Here is an 18,812-nt window from a genome sequence, read left to right on the forward strand (position 1 = left end):
CTGGGTTGTTAGCCTTCCTTTTTATTTATGTTACAGTACTTTAAGCCCTTCTAGAATGGACTGTAAGTTGAAGGCCAGGATAAGTGTTTTCACGAGTGGGACCTAGCAGTCTTCTCCTCCTTCCTGTCTTGGAGTTGATACAAAGAAAGTTGTCTGTCCTGCTGTCCGACAGGACGTGAGAACCCAGTCCGTTCCTAAACGCTGTAGATGGCTGGTTCAGCCCCTGCTTATTTTGTGTAATGTTTTCATCACACCTCCCCTCCGAGTGCTGCAGGTCGGAGGTCTAGAAACCCCCCACACTGGAAGATTTCTGAACGGTAGAGGAAGGGGAAAGATGACTTGAATGGTATTTATACAAGCTACTCAACTTACGCTGATATGAATATTTAAACATGAGCCCGTGTCTCAGAAGATCCTTGGCACTTTAACAGCAGAACAGGATTACCCGTAGGCCCGTGGCTGTGTAGAGAAACTGCGTACTAAAACATGCGCATTTTTTAATACGATTAAAGCTTACCTTTTTGAGATGGCTGCTGCCTTGTCTTTAAAAACATTGCTGATTTCATTACAGAAATACCAGCCTGAGGAAGAACTCAGCTGGTGAGAATTGCCCCCGGCTCTGAAGGAGCCACAGCGGCTGCAGAGCAATGTTCCAGGTGCCCCTGGCAAGCACAAAGAGCAGAGCACAGCCACCATCTTCCTTGGGGAGCGACCCAGGGGTACGCCGGGCACTCTCAGCTCCTGCAGACCAAAAGAAACAGCACAACACAGGCCCTGTCACCAGCGTAACTGTTAAAAAGAACTAGCAGGCTTCCGCTCCCCTAGACCTTGGCCGAGAAGGGGGGGAGCGCTTGCCTGAGCAGCTCAGGCGATGAGTTTCTCCACGCTACGGACAAGGGAAGGACAGCGTTCAGTTTGGTTCCAGCGTCATGCAGCCTACTTTCCCTTTCAAAGCACGGTCCCTTTAGCAAGTCTCCAGCAGAGGATGCTGCCGCAGCACGCAGCCAGGACGCAATCCCCTGCTGGAAGTCCATCCACTGATGTCCTTGTTTCGGTTACACCGAAGAATCAACCAGATGACCTTAGACTAGATCGCAGTGTAACACCGGGACTCTGCACGAACAACAATCACACCAGCAAAATAAGGATCAGCCTTTTTCCTTCCAGTGAGCACGGCAGAACCATGTGAACTTGTAAGTTATAGCAAGAAGGGCAACAGACGACCGTGCCTAAGGCAGTAGCACATCCTTTCAGCAATTAAAGCGAAGCTATAAACAAAAGCTCAGAAAAGCAGCAGAACTAATTACGGTGCTGAGGCTCAAGGGGACGTAGGTTGCATAAGGGGTGGTGAGCACTGTTTACACTAGAGCAGAACAACCAGACACAGTGAATAATTAAAGTTATTTGGATGCCCTTATTTGTGTTCTACTACTACAGGAATAAAAGGAATACTTACAAGAAAAGACTCACTTGGCTTGTTAAAGAGTCTTTGCACGTGCACTTCATACAGCTTTGGGTCAATGACGGCATTTTCCAATTTGCTTCTCTGTAATACACCTAAACTTGATCAAAGCAATATATTTGTACTCTGTTACTAACTGGAACCATAAATATCTTATCCAGATATTTTTAAACTTCCTCCAAAGCTTTGTATCACCGATCTTCAGTTTATTTTGTGACAGAGTAGATAACCAACCACCTGTTTTAATGGGGCAATTCCAACATTTCACAGACTTCCTTAGCATTACTCCCCCCAAACAATTTTTTTCCAAGATCCCAGGTTTTGTGACATTTATACATAGGTAAAGTAGACCTAAACTCTTAAAACACAAGGACATGTGTGCTGTCATTTTATTTTAATATACATTTGCATTAAAGCAGTAGCATCTGGCACACAGCACTCAGCCTGCAGTGCTGTAAGTGGAACACGGATGACTTCTTTGGGGAAAAAAAAAAAAAAGATGCCATCAAGTTAATACGCATTTTCCAGAATTTTCAGTTGCATTTTTAACCCCTCTTCCAATGGAAGTACCTTGCGCATAAAAATAGCCAAATGGCTTATTAGTCTGGTGGGGTTAATCAAGTCAGTTGGGTCTTGTGTGCCTTGAAGAGACCCTGGTAAGACTGGTAGACACCGTCCCCTTTGACGTGAATTCTCAGTGTACAGCTGCGCGGAGCATCGGCCCTCTCATGCTGGGGTCGCAGAAGAACCGGAGTTTCCGGGGCAGCAGCTTCACCTCCACAGGCATAGCTTCATGCTCCTCATTGTCAATGCCAAAGGACCCCTCGGTGCCCTGTGTAGAGACAACAGCGCTGGTCAGGGTCGTACATCAGACACACCCGTTCAGCACTGCTGTAGTACTGACACCTGATTTTACTGATAGACTACAGCTAATACTTAGCTGAGTCTTCACCAGGATGACCCCCTCCCTGCGCCTTCCAGCCCACGTGGTCTCAACAACGCAGTGAGAGCTACCCGTCACTGCACATAATGTATGAAGAGTCTGTTGCATGAGATGTTACCTCACTTTGTTGCTAATTGGTGGTAATTAAATGCTAGGGAGCTTTAATGACCCACATTGTTTATAGTGAAGGATTCTTTGCTATTGGAACTACAATTAATATGCACTTAGATCTTGGTCTGCCAGTGGTGACACAAGCTAATCTGCAGAAGTGCCTGTTAAATAACTCCCATTAAATCCACGTTACAAACACCTTTTGGTATTGTTTTACTGTATTGATCTGAAACGCGAGATGCAAAGTAATTCATGGGTCAGGAATTACTCAGCAGTAGAATTTTCTTAAGCATTTTCTTTAACGGTGATAAAGTCACAAATGATTAAAACCATTCCTCAGAATGGCAGGTTGACTTCACCTGAACAAATCCGGTGACTGCTCTGCATGCACTTGACTCAAGGTAGGGCTATGTTACCTGGATACCCAAACTATCTCCCAGTGAACTCGTGCACCAGAACAGCACAGATCAGAGAAAGCAGCATAGGTTCTGAAGTCAAGAGGTACAGCAGTCCATCCGGATCAACATAGCCCGTTTCTCTGCAAGGCTGGTGAGACTCATCTGAGCTGCCTCCAGTTCCTTCATCAGAGCTAGGTCAGGGAGTTGAATGGCACCGCTTTGTGCCATGCACACATCCTCTGAAGATCTTAGCAGCAGCTGCAGTATGAACATCCCATTTTACACCGCAGCCCTTACTTACAGCTCAGCTTTACTTAGTCCAGCACTCCAGAGTATTCCTTCAGCATCACAGAATTGCCATGATATGAGTTTGATGCAATTATTGGGATGCTGGCTAATCATGGCATCATAAGTCATGATTTTCACTTGGTAGCAACTTCTTCACCTTTCAGGACATTCTGTTCTCCCTTAATACGGAATTATTTTGCCAAATGGCAGACCGCTTGAAGTGGGACAAAAACCTATGAGACTGATTTCATGTCCTTGTAAAACAAGAAACCATCCTCCCCAAGGCTGCAGTAACAGCCTCTTCTTTCTAAGGGGCAGCAAAAGACTAATCTAAATTACATCAATGGACACAGTTTTGGCTTCTTTTTCAGCCTCATCACTTCAAAGTTTTGAGACACTTCCCTATAGTGATCTGAGCCCCACTACCTTGTCTCACCCTCCTTGGTCTCCATAAAGCTTCTAGTATTTATCTTCTTCCCTTCAACACAATCCCCTCTAGGGTAAAATGCACATACATCTCCAGTACTGAGGAGAAGGTGTGCATATGCAATGCACTGGAGTAAGAGACCCTTTACAACCACTGCCTACAAAAAAGGTCTGCCACTATTTACTATTTACCGACCATTTGGCAAACTCCAGCATGTGTCTCCTGGCCAGGGACTCAGTTGCTGCACTGAGGAACTGAGCGTCCCATGGGCAGTGTAATCGACCTTCCAGATTTGGAGTAGGGATTTCTTAATGCGCAGCATCAACTGGTACGAGGAAATAAAGTGACAGTTTTCCAGCTCCCTCAGCTTCTCACCTCTGGAAGCTGCAAGATGCATCTGCTGGCTTGGATGCACTGACTCCCTTCAGGGCACGTATGTGGGTCACGCATCTTCTGACTTCTGTCCAAACCAAAAGAGAGGTAAGGTAAGGAGATGCTTCTCTCAGAAACAGCCATCTTTAGCAATAACATGTCACTGTGGGTTGGTAAATCCCCGTGCATTTGGTAAACTTTGAGGTTATGTATATATACAAATGCTTGCCATTCTACTGTGAGAAAGTAAAATAGACATTCCCTGTTCTGCCGCAGTCAATACAGATCAGTACGCACTGACAGCCTCCAACCAGATTCTGCTCGGAGGCTCACTGGATTTATTCGAATATACAGTTTTGTATATTTGAACCTACAGCAGTTTTGAGCTCCTCACATGCTGAACTGTACGATTCCTGCAATGACTGCCATCTCCTTAAATCCCATGCACCCACACAGCTTACCAGCATCCTAAACAACCCTCCAAGCCAAACAACCTGACAGAATTATAGTTATGTTGAACCACTAAGTTAGCATCTAAAAAACCCATCTCTTCTCACATCAACACCAGTCAGCAGGATGTTTCTCACCAGCTGCTTTTATATCATTCTTGGGAAGAAACCCCCAGGACATCATCATATTATCCATTCCAAATAATATCTCCTTTTCTGCCAGTTACTCTCTTCTGGTGCCTGCGAGATTCTTATTTATGTACCGTAGTTAGAGAAGTGCTACTTTCCTACTTCTGTGGATGTCAAATGGGAGCACACAGAAGGCAGCTGCCCGTCTCAGAAAGCTGATGGCGCAAGGGCCACGTGGTCTTTTTCACGACTTGGGTTGCTGTCCTGTCACTGCATCAACCGTTAAAGAGTAGCGCGGTGCGATCCCTTTTCCCAACGCGTGCTGCTGCGGAGCAAGCACAAGCTCTTGGGCACGCTGACCTACCTCTGGCCTCCTGACTGCGAACACACATAACCTTCTGGCTGACCTTTGACAAAGCTACACCGCCCCCCAGGCAGTAACCCTTCGGTGTGGGCCCCTCTCCAGACAGACAGCAACACACAAACAGCAAAGGGGCCAGCAGAGAGTTACAGCGTTAATACATCACAGCTCTCGAGCACGGCAGAATCATCACAGATATTCCTCCGACAGGCAATGCCAGCTGCCCCCCACTTTTCCGTAGGCTGATGTGAAAGAAGAGTGCATTTAAATATCACCTAGGAAAAGAAGTCAAAAAAACCTGCCAGAAACTCCCTATACACAAAGCCTTCCATGCCCTGAGGAATGCAAGCGCCTCTTAAAATCACAGAAAATCCCAGAGAAAGAACATGAGAAGAGAGGGTTGAAACAGGCGACGATAATCAAGGACAACGGAAGAAAAGCTAAGATACCAAAGGAAAGGGCAGGGAAGGACAGAAGCAATATTAACAGTGGAAAGTTTGCGTTTAATCAAGTATGTATACACTAAAAGATTAATAAGTGAATGTGCGGGAATTAAACATCCTCCCGGCAATATAAATTATAAATCATTGATCGCATGCAATACTGTCAGTTTATACAATGCTGTACAAACAAGCAGCAAGACTCCCCGCTTAGTTCAACCTGCTCAAAGTGTAACATACAAGGTCCCGGCTACTTCACTCTGGTGGGCAAGCAGGTTTTTTTGGTCCACGAAGGTAAATGATGCTCTGCAGAGATGCGATTATGTGGTCACGGTAAGCTCAAAAGAGACACGACATGGAACCAAAGATCAGTCAAAGCAGAACGCTGGTAGAAGCAAACAGATACAGCTCCACTTGCAGTGATTGCCTCTCTAGTGACCCAGTATAAAAGGATCAGAAATCATTTCCATTTGATTCTGCTCCTCACTCAAGACAAGAGAGCAAAGTCAAACAGGAGCAAGACCAAAGCCTAACAGCAACAGTTTCAACTGACTGTTTTATCCCATTCCATATGCTGAATCACAAAAATACAGGCAGAGAGAGAACCATAGCACCTACTGCAGATACCACACACAATTTTAACCTAGTTTTCACCTCCAGAAGCGGCCAATATGAAATGGTTCAGAATAAGACTCTCTAACAAAAAACCAACACATCTCCTGCGCCACAGCTGGTAACCGTATTCATGCTTCACAGTGACAGCTCTGCAGACTTACACAGACAGAATCTAAGGTGGCTACCAGGATGTGGATTACCGGTTCCACACTTTCCACCCCGCTCTCCTTCCCTCCAGCACTTCCTAGTAAGCACTACAGTGTGACCACCTGCTCCTCCCCCACCTTATCTTCAGCATCAGCTCTGCCCCTGCTGCGGATGCTCTTCTTCACACAAATCTGATCCCCAGCCAGAGGGCAGTTTTATACACCTGGGATGACCTACTCCTTTCTCTGAGATCCGACAGCAGCTGCCCTGCAGCGCCCTGATGCACCCCCCAGACACTGCCGGAGCCTGCGTGGTAGCTGCCCGCCGGATGCGTGGTTTGCTCTGTGTGATCTATTAGTTCTGATCAGCTCGTGTCAGCGCCCTCTCCAACATAAAAAAACCTTGGTATATGCACTGATAAGGTATTTTCCATAAAAACCTTTCCAGCCCCCCCAAATTCGGATGGAGTTTAAAACTATGCATTAAAAAGGAAGAAAAAAGAAAGAGCCGCTTGACACATTTCCAAAGACAAACGCTGTTGGTGCAAGGCAATGGGGAGCCTCTGATAATGGGCTCGATTCCAACCTAGCTGCCAAAGGGCATTGTGCGGTGGAGGCCTTCTCTGAGCACCTTGATTTTGCCTTGCAAAAACAGGGCACATTTTTTCTGTTCTGGCTGCTCTCTCTAGGACTAACCAGGCCCTCCCGCTGCTCCCCCACCCCATACACCCCTCTTGCTCTTTCATGGTTACGTACAGACTTTTGGGCACTATTTAATCAGAAGAGCTTGTTTCTTTGAACTTTGCTTGAACAGCAGCTCAAAGCTTTAGGTACTGCCTCTAATTAGCTCTAGCCAGCAGTGCATGTTAACTCTCATCAGAGGCTTTTTCTGCATGACAGTGTAATTGCAGTCAGAAATACGACATACTACTGTGAAGCATGTCCAGTCCGCATGGGAGACATTCATTAGAGTGGGTGTACACTCGAATTCCCCTCCCTTACATCACAGAAATTCATCCACATTTTTTCAGCTAGCTAAGTGTCCAAGAACCCAGCATTGCATCTCCTTTGTCTCCCTCCTTTAAAAGGCCAGATTCCCTTTGCTGCTAATGGGAGAATCTCCTCCTCTTTTCCTTCTGTAGCCTTCAAAGCAAAGATTCCAGTCCCAAGCAACCTACGGTCCACATGGCTCACACAGTTTAAAAGCAGTTGCAGGTGGTAATCTGACCTGCCGTGTATGCACAGGTCAGAAGATCCTGTACCCACTGAGGCTCGTGGGATACTCAAGGATCAGCAGCCTGCTGCTGCTATTAGTACTATAAATAAGACATGCACGCAAGAATTCTTTTGGTGATGACAAGCAGGTAAAACTGTGTTGAAATCTTTCCATTGATTTCACTAGAGGGAGCCCTAAGACTAGAAAACAGTAAATTAAAAGGTAAGGTGCAGAAGAGCACTCTCTGATTTAGTAGGAAAATCTGTTGCTGGCGAAAACTGCACTAAAGATGCAATGTATTGGCTAGTGGACCGTGTGAAGAAGCTGGAAAAAACAGCTCAGATTCACATTTGGTGAGAGCAGGAGGAACAAGCGCACTACAAGACAACATTCCAAGCACAAGGGAAGCAACACACGTTCACTTTCTCCCTGCGTGCCACTTCTTCATACCTGCAGGCTTCTTACTCCACTTACAAGCAGCACCAATACATTTGCTTATAGTCCCTGTTCAAAATCACATCTTCCAAAAGTTCTTACAGCTCAGACCTAATTCATCACAAGAGTTACCGAGTCAAGGGAGCTCTCCTCACTTAGAAACACAGCCTGTCTAATCAGAGTTCAAAAATTCCAGGTACTACTAGTACAAACATATCAGCTCTGTGACTTGCTTCTCAATCAGCTGAGCAGCTAGGGCTAGAAGATTCTGGGGACAGGTCTGTATGGCTGTCTTGTAAAATTCAGTTATGACAGTACTATCCAAGCAGCACCCATCAATAGCAATGGAGAAAAAGATGAAAGGTGCAGCAAACTCAGAAGCTAGGCAGAACTCCAGGTAGACTGCTCTGCCTTGTTTCCAGAGAGAGGAAATTAGTAAGAATTTTAAAGAACAAAATTAGCAATCCCCATGAAGCATTACTGACTGCTGTCCTTTGCAGTCCTCTGCTTCTGAATTTTGCAGCACAAGATCAGAGAAAAACCGCCCCCTTCTCGGAATTAGCGTTCCAACTCATACAGAGATTCTGTCATCTTTTCTCAGCCTTCTCATACTCACCCTCTGTTTACAAACTGTCCTTTGCTGACAGCGTCTGCCTCAATGCAAATATCCATGAAGTCTTCAGTGCGCTGTGCAAAAAAAGATTCAGAAATCAAGCAGTTAACCTTTCAAAATGCCACACCCATGATACTGCAATATGTTCACAAAACGCCCAGTCCTTTGTCCCACAAAAGGAGGCAGAAGATGCATTTCATGCTTTTTTCCACTCTCAACTTGAGATTCAGATTATAAATTACAGACAGTAATTTCTCACTGATGACTATTCAACAATAAACACTACAGGAAGTGAAATAATGATTCACACGTTTGGCTTCTTGTTGCATTTCACACACTTATTAGAGACAGTAACAGCAGATCACTTGGGTTTGCTTCTGTTCACGAGTATTTCTCATCAATGGGTCTTTCATGAATTTAAGCAACAGTGCAATGATGCAACATTTGGCCACCAAACACTACAACAATACAAACTGGAAGTCAGAGTGTTCTTGATGTTATTCCTTTAAACTCCTTACTTTGCTTCTTTTCTATTTACAGCCTGCCCTTAAGCCAAGTATACAGTAAAGCTTTTGCCGGGAAAGCAACTTTGATTAAGATGCAATTAATTTTTTATTTATTTTATTTATTTATTTTTACATTTCTGTCCTGGCCCAAGTCCTAGTGCAGATGCAATCAAAATGACAAAAGTAGAAAGAAATGCATCTATTAGTGTAACTTGTTTTAGTTCTTTGCTGTATCTGCAGAGGTAGGCTCGGCACTGTCTGAGCTGCACTGTACGGCTTTATCAGCTTCTCCTCAAGCAGGCAGCCTAGGCACGATTCTGAGGCCAGACACAAAGACAGGAGTGGCTGACGATACTCAGCAGATATGTCCTGGTATCGATTTGAGAGAGCTGTTGTGCAGCTTTGATGGCTACAGGGACAATGGCTTCAAGAGCGGGAGTTAAAAGCAGTTATAAGGGGTCCATATCTGTAGGAAAAAAAGATGCAATATCAAGACACTTCCAGCTCTAGAAGCAGAAAAGTACAACTGCCCTAACATAAACTTATTTCTCTAGGCTATGCAAGAGACCCGAGAACCCTGCGTCACTTCTTTGTTCAACACCAGTATTAAAGTGCATCTTGAAGGCACAAAGGAGAAAAGAGCAGGAAAAAAATAAAAAGGATGTAAAGGACATCAGGGCTAGTCTGTGGCACTGAGATACTTTTTCAGTTCTTGGTAGGTCTGTTTTCTCTTTATATCACTGACTCCAATCCAGTTCAGTGACCAAAACTGTTCTGTTCAAGTGCCATCTAGAAACCACTAAAAACCCAAAACCCCAAATACTAGTCTCCATCTAGCTTCTACAGTTACTAGGACACTGGTGGTCCAAATTGTAAACCACTGATGAAGAAGCACCTAAAATTCATGTGGTACGTACTAAGGAGAAAACAGGAGGAAATTTTAAGACTGGATTTGCCTGGGGATTTTTGTGTTTTTTTTTTCCTTCTGATCCCACAAAGGTAATATATCAACATAACACAAATTTTCAGGTTCTTAAAAGACCCTGAATTCTGAGCAAGAAACATGTTGCACTAAGTTCAACAGCTCCTGTTAAGCTGGGTGTAGTGGCAGTCGCCTCCTGCAGCCACAAGAAAGACACGAAGAGCAGCTCACCAGCACGGGGTCACCGTGTTCGCATTTTCTAGGAAAAATTAAAGACTGACATCTATACAAATAGCTTTCACAGCCACAAAATTGCACCAAAACACAGACATAAGCCAAAGACAGGTTTTAAAACAGTGAATGAACAGCATGAGCACGGTGAGAAGGTTATGACAGGAACAGTTCCCTTACTCCCTTGGTTCTACTCTTCTACAACAACTGCATTTCCTGTCCTTCAGCTGGGTGCAGCCCCTGTCCTTCCCCTAGTCCCAGTTCTTTTTAAGTCTTTGCTCTGCAAGCCGAGAGAGAAGAAGCCACAATTCCAGGCAGACAGTCAGGCTCAGCTTCCTTCCAGCACCAGCTGATAAAACAGAATCACTCTCCCACGGGCCAAGAGGGAAAGCAGTGCCTGTTTTGGTGCTTTCTTTTCTCCTGGGCAGTCCCAAAGCTTCTGTTTGGCTAGCGAAACCTTCTCATTGTACAAATTCTTCCTGATCCTACCGCACCCCAGTTTTACACGGGTCTCCAGTGCTTTTACACTGGCTCTGAAACTGCCCATTCCTGGGTTCAGTCATGGGCCCTTCCACGCATGGGGCAGTAAGTTTAATTTATATAGACACAGGAATGGGAGTTCAGCAAGAAAGGAAAACTGTGGGCAGGAGCATCTGGAATCCAGTTATACTGCGGTCTTACTGTCAGATCAAGCTGCCTGTTCCGAGTTGCAATGGTAAGCTCTATGGTGGATAGCTTCAGTTCTTCCCAGTCCTCCGGGGCTACCTCCTGGGGGATTTCTGCAAATCAAGAAGAGAAGATGTCATTAAGTGGAATTTAATTACACAGATCATCATTTCACTGCTATGAAGCATGAAACATCAACGCCAGATGCAAATATCACTCTGACCCATTGTGACCACTGGCTTTGTTTCTTTCAAACATCAAAATCATAAAAAAGGAAGAGGGAGCTTGGGAGTACTGAAGGAAAGAAAAAAATACCACCAGCATTCACACAGTAGCAGGAAAGACTATCCAGCACGTTACATGGCAGCCCTGTGAGTCCTTATGCCCAGGGATTAACAGATGTGCTGGGCTAGTATTACACGAACATTTAGAAAACACATGAAGCACTGCGATCAAATAAACAGGAATCCAATGTTCAGGATGCTGCGGTAACATCTGTTTTCTATAGGAGGAAACCTCATGGTTCAGTTCTCACATACAGGTCACTTAGTTCATACTTCTGCCTAAATCACCTCTGCTATCCAAGAAGGAATGGGAAGGACTTGGCATCACACCAGATTTCACAAAATACACTTCCTTCTGCAGTCTGCCATGTGCACTGCCTAGATGACAACCCAATCCAAGAGAGGCTCACAGAAGAAAATTTATGGTACAGAAAGAAATTTAATGTAACAAGATTAAGGCTTCTGCACGGCCTGATTTTTTTTGTTCTATTTTAAGTAACATTTGCTGCTCTGTGTCAGCAACTTCCCCCACCCAGGAAAACAAGGGCTGCTCCTCTCTCACCAGCTCACTAAGGAGCCATTCTACAGGAGGAAGACTTCAAGAAGCTCGCCCACAAGTGCCAGGTGTCACCTACAGAGGCTTCCAGAGCAATGGCAAGCAACTGCGAGCCCTGGGTTCTTTACAAATGCACTCTTTTTCAGGAGACCACAAGCACTGACAGGAAGTGGCTCCACTTCTAGCAGACACCACTGCAACTATCCTGATAGAGTCACAGTTTTAATTAATAAATAACAGTAACAAGAACAACATTATAAAAATCAAAGAGTAAAAAAGTAAAGCAGAAAAAACCCCTCCTCTGATCTATTAGAGGAGTAAAGCCTGCCTGCGAGTTTATGCCAAAATACACCCGCCTTACCTTTTGGAGGAGATGACCAGTATAACCGCAGTCGTCTGTAAATCCGCACATACAAAGGAGGTCTGGATGATTTCTCCTCTGGCTCTTCTGGAGGTCTCTCAGTTGGACCCAGATACATGAGAGCACCTTGACGTTTCTGAGGCCATTCCTTGGATTTACACAGGAAGGAAAGACAGAAGATAAAGGGCCTTTTGTTGAGCACCTACCTGTTTATTCAGTTTACTCCTTTAGCCCACTTCTTGTGTGCTCCCAAGCACTCCTGCAGAGCTACCCAGATCCCATTGCCGCCTCAGCCTATTTTATGGCTCTCCAGCCTCCAGATTCGTATGTGAGATGACATTTTTGCAGACTGAAAAAGACTACCCACAGTTCCCAAGTCACTAATCTACTCCTTCCTCACAGAGAAGCGAGGTATTTCCCCCTCTATAAGCAGAGGGTAAAGGGATGTTTTCTTTGCTGCTGCTGTGTGGCAAGATGACACAGCTGCTTCTGGCTGGAGAGAACAACCGAAACCGGCAAGGTCAACATTAATGTCTGAAAGCACAATTGCTTTCTGCACAGCACAAAGGCAACCTCAAAGAGCAACCGCGCAGCGGGGTCTCGTGCAAACAGGCAAAGACTACAGTGCTGTCTGCAGCCAAGGGGCACTAAAACCCGGCAGGGCTTTGTTCTCCAACAACTCAAACAATCCAGATCTGCCCTTATAGTCAGGTGATATAGACAGCAATACAACAGGTCTTAAGGCAAGTCAGGTGAGCTTTATAAAGTATGGGGAGGGGGGGAGGGGAAATTAACACATTGTTTGCTGTGATATTTCAGATTCCAGTGCCAGAAACTGATGGGCTACAGAAGAACCTTAGCTCCTGAAATAATTCCAAATGCTGACAAAATTTATTTCCTCTCATTTTGTTTTAAAAATAATTTCTGAAACGCTCAAAACATAGGGCTTATGGAGGAAATAATATGATGGATTTTTAAATGTATATACTAAAACAACCCAGCCAAGAGCCCACGGGTACTCAATACAATTATTTTTCTAGGCACAAAACTTTAGAAGTAGTTTTGGCTCATATAGCACAGGTTGTTAAGCTAATTCACCTCACACCTCTGAAAGCAAGGAAAGACTCCACACTTACATAATAAACAGGACAAACAGAGGTTGTATCAGTAGGCCAACACACGAACAATAAGCATGAATGATTAAATGGGAAAGCAGCAATGCTGTAATAATTTAAGCCTGTATATTTTAGAAGAGATGATAACACTCATAATAATGCCCCTTAGACTGTTTTCATCTACAGGTCATCCTGTTTGAAAGGACAGCTACAGCAAAAGCTGACAAGATGAAGTGCACAGCAGCAAAGACAAGGTAGGAAGAGATTAAGCTCAACAGGCTGGAGCCATTTCTTACAGAAATTAACAAAATTAAAGAGGCACATAAAGCAATCAATACCACAGTTAGGGGAGATCAGGTAGAAACTTTTCTATATTAATAGCAGAAAAAGCGGCACTTCTCTTTAACCTTCAGAGGGTTAAACAGATCTTTTTAATGTACAATGAATAGCTTACCAGTGAAATCCACTATCACAGCCACCAACTGAGGCTACGGACTCAACAGAAGTGAGAAAGGGGCTGGAGAAAAGTGAAGAACAGGTTTCTAGCTAGAATGCCAGCACACAGAATCATCACCTCAAATTTCTTGGGGTTGGGAGGGGGGAAATTTCATGGACACATTACAATTTAGCTCCCCTTTACAGGAGCTTCCTATAAAGGAAGCACCGGCACTATCACAGACAGCGTGGCTGGACTGCACAATATGATCCGCTCTACCAGCTCCTGGGTTATTTCCACAGCCTTTAACGAGGCTCCTTATATGTTCAGAGAACAGGAAAAGCATGTGAATGAAAATGCCTCACCTTTCACGCAGGTCAGATTTTCATCTTTCCAGGATCAATTTTAAGCAACACAGAAGTTTAAGGTGAGCTATAAGCTATTAATCTTCACGTTCCTTTGACTGCACATGGAAGCCCGATTATCAACGTGCACGAGCAGACTAATTATAGACGCGTCTGCCAGATGAATTAATCAGAATGAAATGCTACCACAAGAGAGACTGTCGAGAACAGGCGACAGAGCACTTTAATGGTTATCTTCAGAACCCTTACCGCTCTCCGGTTTCAAAGGCAGTTACTGGCTCCCCCTGGTGATCTTGCAGCAACAGATCCTCAGTACAGAAAATTTTTAAGTATTCCTCCTCCCCTTCATCTCTTCACAAGTTAAGTCTATCAACTGATTTTTAACAAGTCGAGTTTCACTCCCATTTTACATTGTCACCAGAATCCTCCACAAAAACTTGCAGATAAATTATGCAAAACATAGTCAGCCGTTTAATTTCCGAACTACGAAAGCACTTTCCTCGCAATTACTCCTTACCTTAAACGTACTGAAAAAGTGAGCTGCTTTGGTTTTCAGAGGCCCAAGGTACCAGTACCTGAAAAAAGAACACAGACAGAGCTCCTAAGATACTCAGGGTCGATACTGGGAGAGGGAGAAACCTTGCACGAAGTCAGAGCACGCACACGTGCTTGCCACCGAAGTTGGTGCTCTCCTAAAATCTTTAGCTTTGCGATGCTGTAAGATAGTTTCTACACATCACCAGGAGCTTAGCAGTGACATCCCCTTCCTGCAGTACAGATCACCAAAATGCAGTATACAATCTTCACTGTAGGCAGCGTGGCATCTCAGTAGCAGAATTTTACCTAGTTATGTGACACAACTGGGAATGATTTAAAGGTCTGTGGTCTAACAGCCGGTGGGGTGCATCTCCGCAATATGCAATAAAGAATGAGGTTGGAGGAAACAAACGAAAATCAACAGCTTCAGTGACAAAAGAACAGAGCCAGCAAACATTCATCTGCCCCAAAGGATTCTCAGATCAAAATCAATGTTTTACACAATAAAAATCCTGCCAGCCGTACAGCATTGTACAGAATCTAAAGATGTGGCTATATTTAGGCAGACTTGGCACATATTTTGATCACTGTCTTCCACCAAAGAAGGTCAACAAAGCACATTAAATGCCATCAGCTCAAGAGTACTGCAGATCTTAAGTATATCATTAACTACTAAGATGTGCAACTGTCACACCACTCCCATCAAGCGATGAAATTGTCTGTAAAGTAACAAAACCTCAAAAACATAAAACAGCGCGATGTCTCTACCAGGGCAGTGCTTAGCAGAGGGATACTCAGACAAATTTCTGAATTGTGTCTTATAGCTTAACTCCCTTTGTAGTAGGTGCCTTCTTTCCAGTACAAGATCAGTTGTACTGGAACACACCAAATGTTTATTTAGGCAAATAACCTCTCTCTCATGGGGACCAAACGTAGGTGAAGTGGAGGAGTACAAAAACAGGACAAGCACGCATGGTTCTTGTCCCAGGCACACTCTGAGCACCCATTCGTTTGTGGCTGATGTGCTTTCCAAGCTGGGCACAGTTTCTGTGGGTTTGGAAACATTCATGGAAAAGAATGAGGTTTGAGGATGTTCACGCTGCCCCACACGCAAAGGGTGCTGTCATGCCTCCAGCACTGAATCCAAGAGTCTCCACGACAGGGAACTGCTGCAGGAAAAGACGCGAAGGCTGACACCAGGCAAAAAACAGGGTATGGACAATAAGCCTAGCAGGAGTGTAGAGGGAAGAGAGGTGCGCTTCCTTAATCTTGGGGCTGCAGTTAGCCTACAGCATAGCCAAGTCAGCACCTACCCAAGCTACCAAGCACGTCCCTTGCTTCCTCAGGACAAACACCCTGACCATTTACTGCATCTCCCCCATTCCACATCACCTCTCAAACCTACTCAATATCTGCCAGACTGACTCCAGAGGTCTGCTACCTCTTGCTTTCTGACAAAGACAGCTCATTCACAAAACACACGGTACTTCCTTACAGCTGTGCAGCAGAGGCGTTTGCTGCAATTCCTCCCGAACAGCCTGAGAAGTGAACTGCTTTGGCCCTGCTGCTCCTTCACCAGATAATGCCAGTCATTTGATACACAGACAGTGGCACATTAAATGTCCATTTGGAGAAAGCCCAACAATTATTAGTTTAGCATTCAGAGAACAGTCATAGGCATCACGGTCCATGCCATTTCTGGCAGGAACTGAAGGGCATTACTACTGCATCTGATGTCCCTTGTTGGAATTGAGTTACAGAGTCTGCGTGCATCTTTTCATTGGCGACTGATGAAAAACAACGGCCAATTACTTTACTTAGACTTTACTCAAGGGAGAGCTTTTCCCACCGATACAATCTGAATAGGGCACCAAAAGGCAAGCAGAAAGTTAATACTTAAAAGAATAGGTCAGCACCAAATAAGGATTTATTTCAAATGACAAAAATGCTGAAATGTCTTACACTCCCATGAGTGTAATGCGAGACCTGACAAGAGTGGGTGCCTCTGTCTGTCAAATTCCTACACTCAGAAAAGACTTCTTTACAATAGAAGGGATATCTCTTTTGAGGCAACAGATGCTAAAAAAGTTACCGTTTCAAAAACCAGTATTTTCTTACTTGCTAACTTTAACTCCCGCATCTCTGTAAGATCCCCATCTTAAACCAGTCACTGCAAACACAGGCTGTTCCTTTTCTCCCTATAAAGAAAAATAAACATTTCGAAATTGCTTTCTCTTATTTTGTTTCCAACCTTGTTTTTTGCAACTAGAAAAATATCATTTCTATATAAAAACTGATTTCTGATTAATACCAAAAATAGAATTTCACTGAAGAGGTATGATAAATAGCTAACAGCAATAAAGCCAAGCAGAATTTAAGTATATACATTCCATCTGCTCCCAGAGAGGAATATAAGAGATGAAGTTTTGAAGAGGTTGATTGAGTTTGACTGCACACCCAGCAACAGGCATTTCATTTTCTGGATGTTGTCAGCCAAAAGTCAAAGGTTTTCCCATTTCACATTTTTCAGTTTGTAAAAGAAAGCTATTAACTCCACAATGCATATGAATGCACTCAATCAGCTCAGACAGCTATTGTTATCTCGCACCATTTCTACAGAAATATTGGCGTTAGTAAGTCTTGTATTCATCAATACTCTCTGAGGCTCAAGAACAGATGTTCAGACATTCTGGCGTTTTCTCCAGTTTGGACTATCTGATGTCATAGCATACAGTGGAGAAATGACTGCCGGCAGAACTGCTGACATTGTAAACCAAAATTCATGACAGCATTACACAGAGGAAAAGCAGTCCATGTACACAGAACAACATGAAAACAGGAAAGTTTTAGGAACGCTGGGTGACAAATAAGCAGATGCTTTTACCTTGATCTGCAAGACATCAAGTTGAACTGTCTCTCCCTTCAAAATGGCCAATGTAGCATTAGTAATAAGTCTGCAAAACAAACAGGACAGAAGCGAATTAAACAGGAAAGAAGGAAAAGAGTAAGCTTTACAATTACACTTTTTTCAGCAAACCCCACTGTAAGTCCAGGTGGGGCTTTTTTGCAGCTAACACAATCACCCCAGGGAAAGCACGCTGACAAAGTGCTGCACCTCCTTGTAATCAGAAAGCAAACCGAGTGGCTGCAATACATGAGGAAGCCTGCGTTCTAACAAACAGCAGAAGACCTCAATAGCAAAAAGAAGTTCTTGGCCTAAACTTTTCAGAAATTCCTCCTTCTTCAGATAATCTGGCAGACCACATGCCAACTCTATTACTTGCTCTTTCGGGTACTTAACATGCTGAGGACCCAAATCATGGTTTTATTTTTTCAGTGGCAAGTATAACAGCCTGGGAGAGAAAGGAATGGTCATGAGACTGGTCTGAATGCATCTGTCCAGGACTGAATTGCCTTAGTATGTTAATTTGTTTTGAAATTTTTAATCAACACAAATCTACCTATCAGCAGTGCTCATGTGGTTTTGGTCTCCATTAAGTCGTGGACAGTACCTAAGGCACTTTCTCATTTCAAGTCACAGAGTGTGGCACTGAAGATTTTCTAACCAAAGTGTTCAAGTTTACAAAGTCTCTATGTTCAGACCTTGAAGCATGTATTTCATTAAAACCCCTTCCTTGTTTTCAAACTTTGGCAAAATTTAAATTCCATATTGTACGCATTTCCAGTGTCTCAGCTGGACAGGGAAAAAAAAACAACAAACCCCAAACCAAATACAGTTTTCAGATCCAGCCCAATATTCACGTGAATCAGAAGAAGAAATTGCCCTTGGCTTCATCAGGCTTGGAATACTGAGACAGAGCAGGAAATTGTTCTTCCCTTGGCCCTTTTCTCCTAACTCATCTTTCTCTAAGACCTCTACAGTTCCTACACTCCAAAGCTAAGATCTAATAGTGCTGAAAGTACCAAAGCCCAAATATTTCTTTTGAAAATATCACTTCTGCACTTCTTAAGTCAGGTTCTGTTACCAGTGTGGGTTGTTAAGCAGCCTATTGACCAAATTCCTTTCAACTTCACCAACACGCCACAGTCTCACCTGCACAGTTCATTACCTTGGGACAAGAAGATCATTCATTTCAGACAGCTTCTTTAGAACCCAAACATAAATTATTATTTTAATCCGAGCTGCTGACTACAGCCTTGTCCATCTTGCCAAGCTTCAAAGCACTCTGGTAGTTTTAATGAAGGATGTTATGCCAGTTGGCTCGTGGGTTTTATGTATGATGGATACCAGCAAGGGTTCCGCAAAGAAGAATGTTAATGAGTTACTGGGAGAACCAGAATTAATAGATTTCAGCAGGAAGGAGAAATATATTCATTGGTATGGGAGGAGAGGCAGGAAAAAATTGAAGCCATGAAGTGTGGGGAAAAGAAAGCTTAGTTGACTAGCCTTTTTGCTTTAGAAGTGGA

At 43.9% G+C, this 18,812-nt stretch overlaps 1 protein-coding gene across 4 annotated transcripts in view; it reads right to left on the reverse strand.

Moving 5' to 3' along the window:
• Positions 1-1,624: 1,624 nt before the first annotated feature.
• AGK (acylglycerol kinase) overlaps positions 1,625-18,812 on the reverse strand; it is a 36,432-nt gene continuing 19,244 nt past the window's right edge. For 3 of the 4 annotated variants that reach the window (XM_075429415.1, XM_075429417.1, XM_075429416.1), the window contains 8 exons: positions 17,269-17,338; positions 16,503-16,582; positions 14,365-14,422; positions 11,932-12,079; positions 10,746-10,843; positions 8,409-8,479; positions 4,005-4,089; positions 1,625-2,294 (listed from right to left, as the gene is read on the reverse strand). In XM_075429415.1, the coding sequence (XP_075285530.1) occupies positions 2,157-2,294; positions 4,005-4,089; positions 8,409-8,479; positions 10,746-10,843; positions 11,932-12,079; positions 14,365-14,422; positions 16,503-16,582; positions 17,269-17,338 (748 nt within the window). In that variant the 3' untranslated portion in view covers positions 1,625-2,156. The remainder of the gene's footprint in view (positions 2,295-4,004; positions 4,090-8,408; positions 8,480-10,745; positions 10,844-11,931; positions 12,080-14,364; positions 14,423-16,502; positions 16,583-17,268; positions 17,339-18,812) is intronic. The other variant, XM_075429414.1, reaches the window with a different exon arrangement.

Source organism: Opisthocomus hoazin, chromosome 8 (genome assembly GCF_030867145.1).
Source record: "Opisthocomus hoazin isolate bOpiHoa1 chromosome 8, bOpiHoa1.hap1, whole genome shotgun sequence".
NCBI classification, from domain to species: domain Eukaryota; kingdom Metazoa; phylum Chordata; class Aves; order Opisthocomiformes; family Opisthocomidae; genus Opisthocomus; species Opisthocomus hoazin.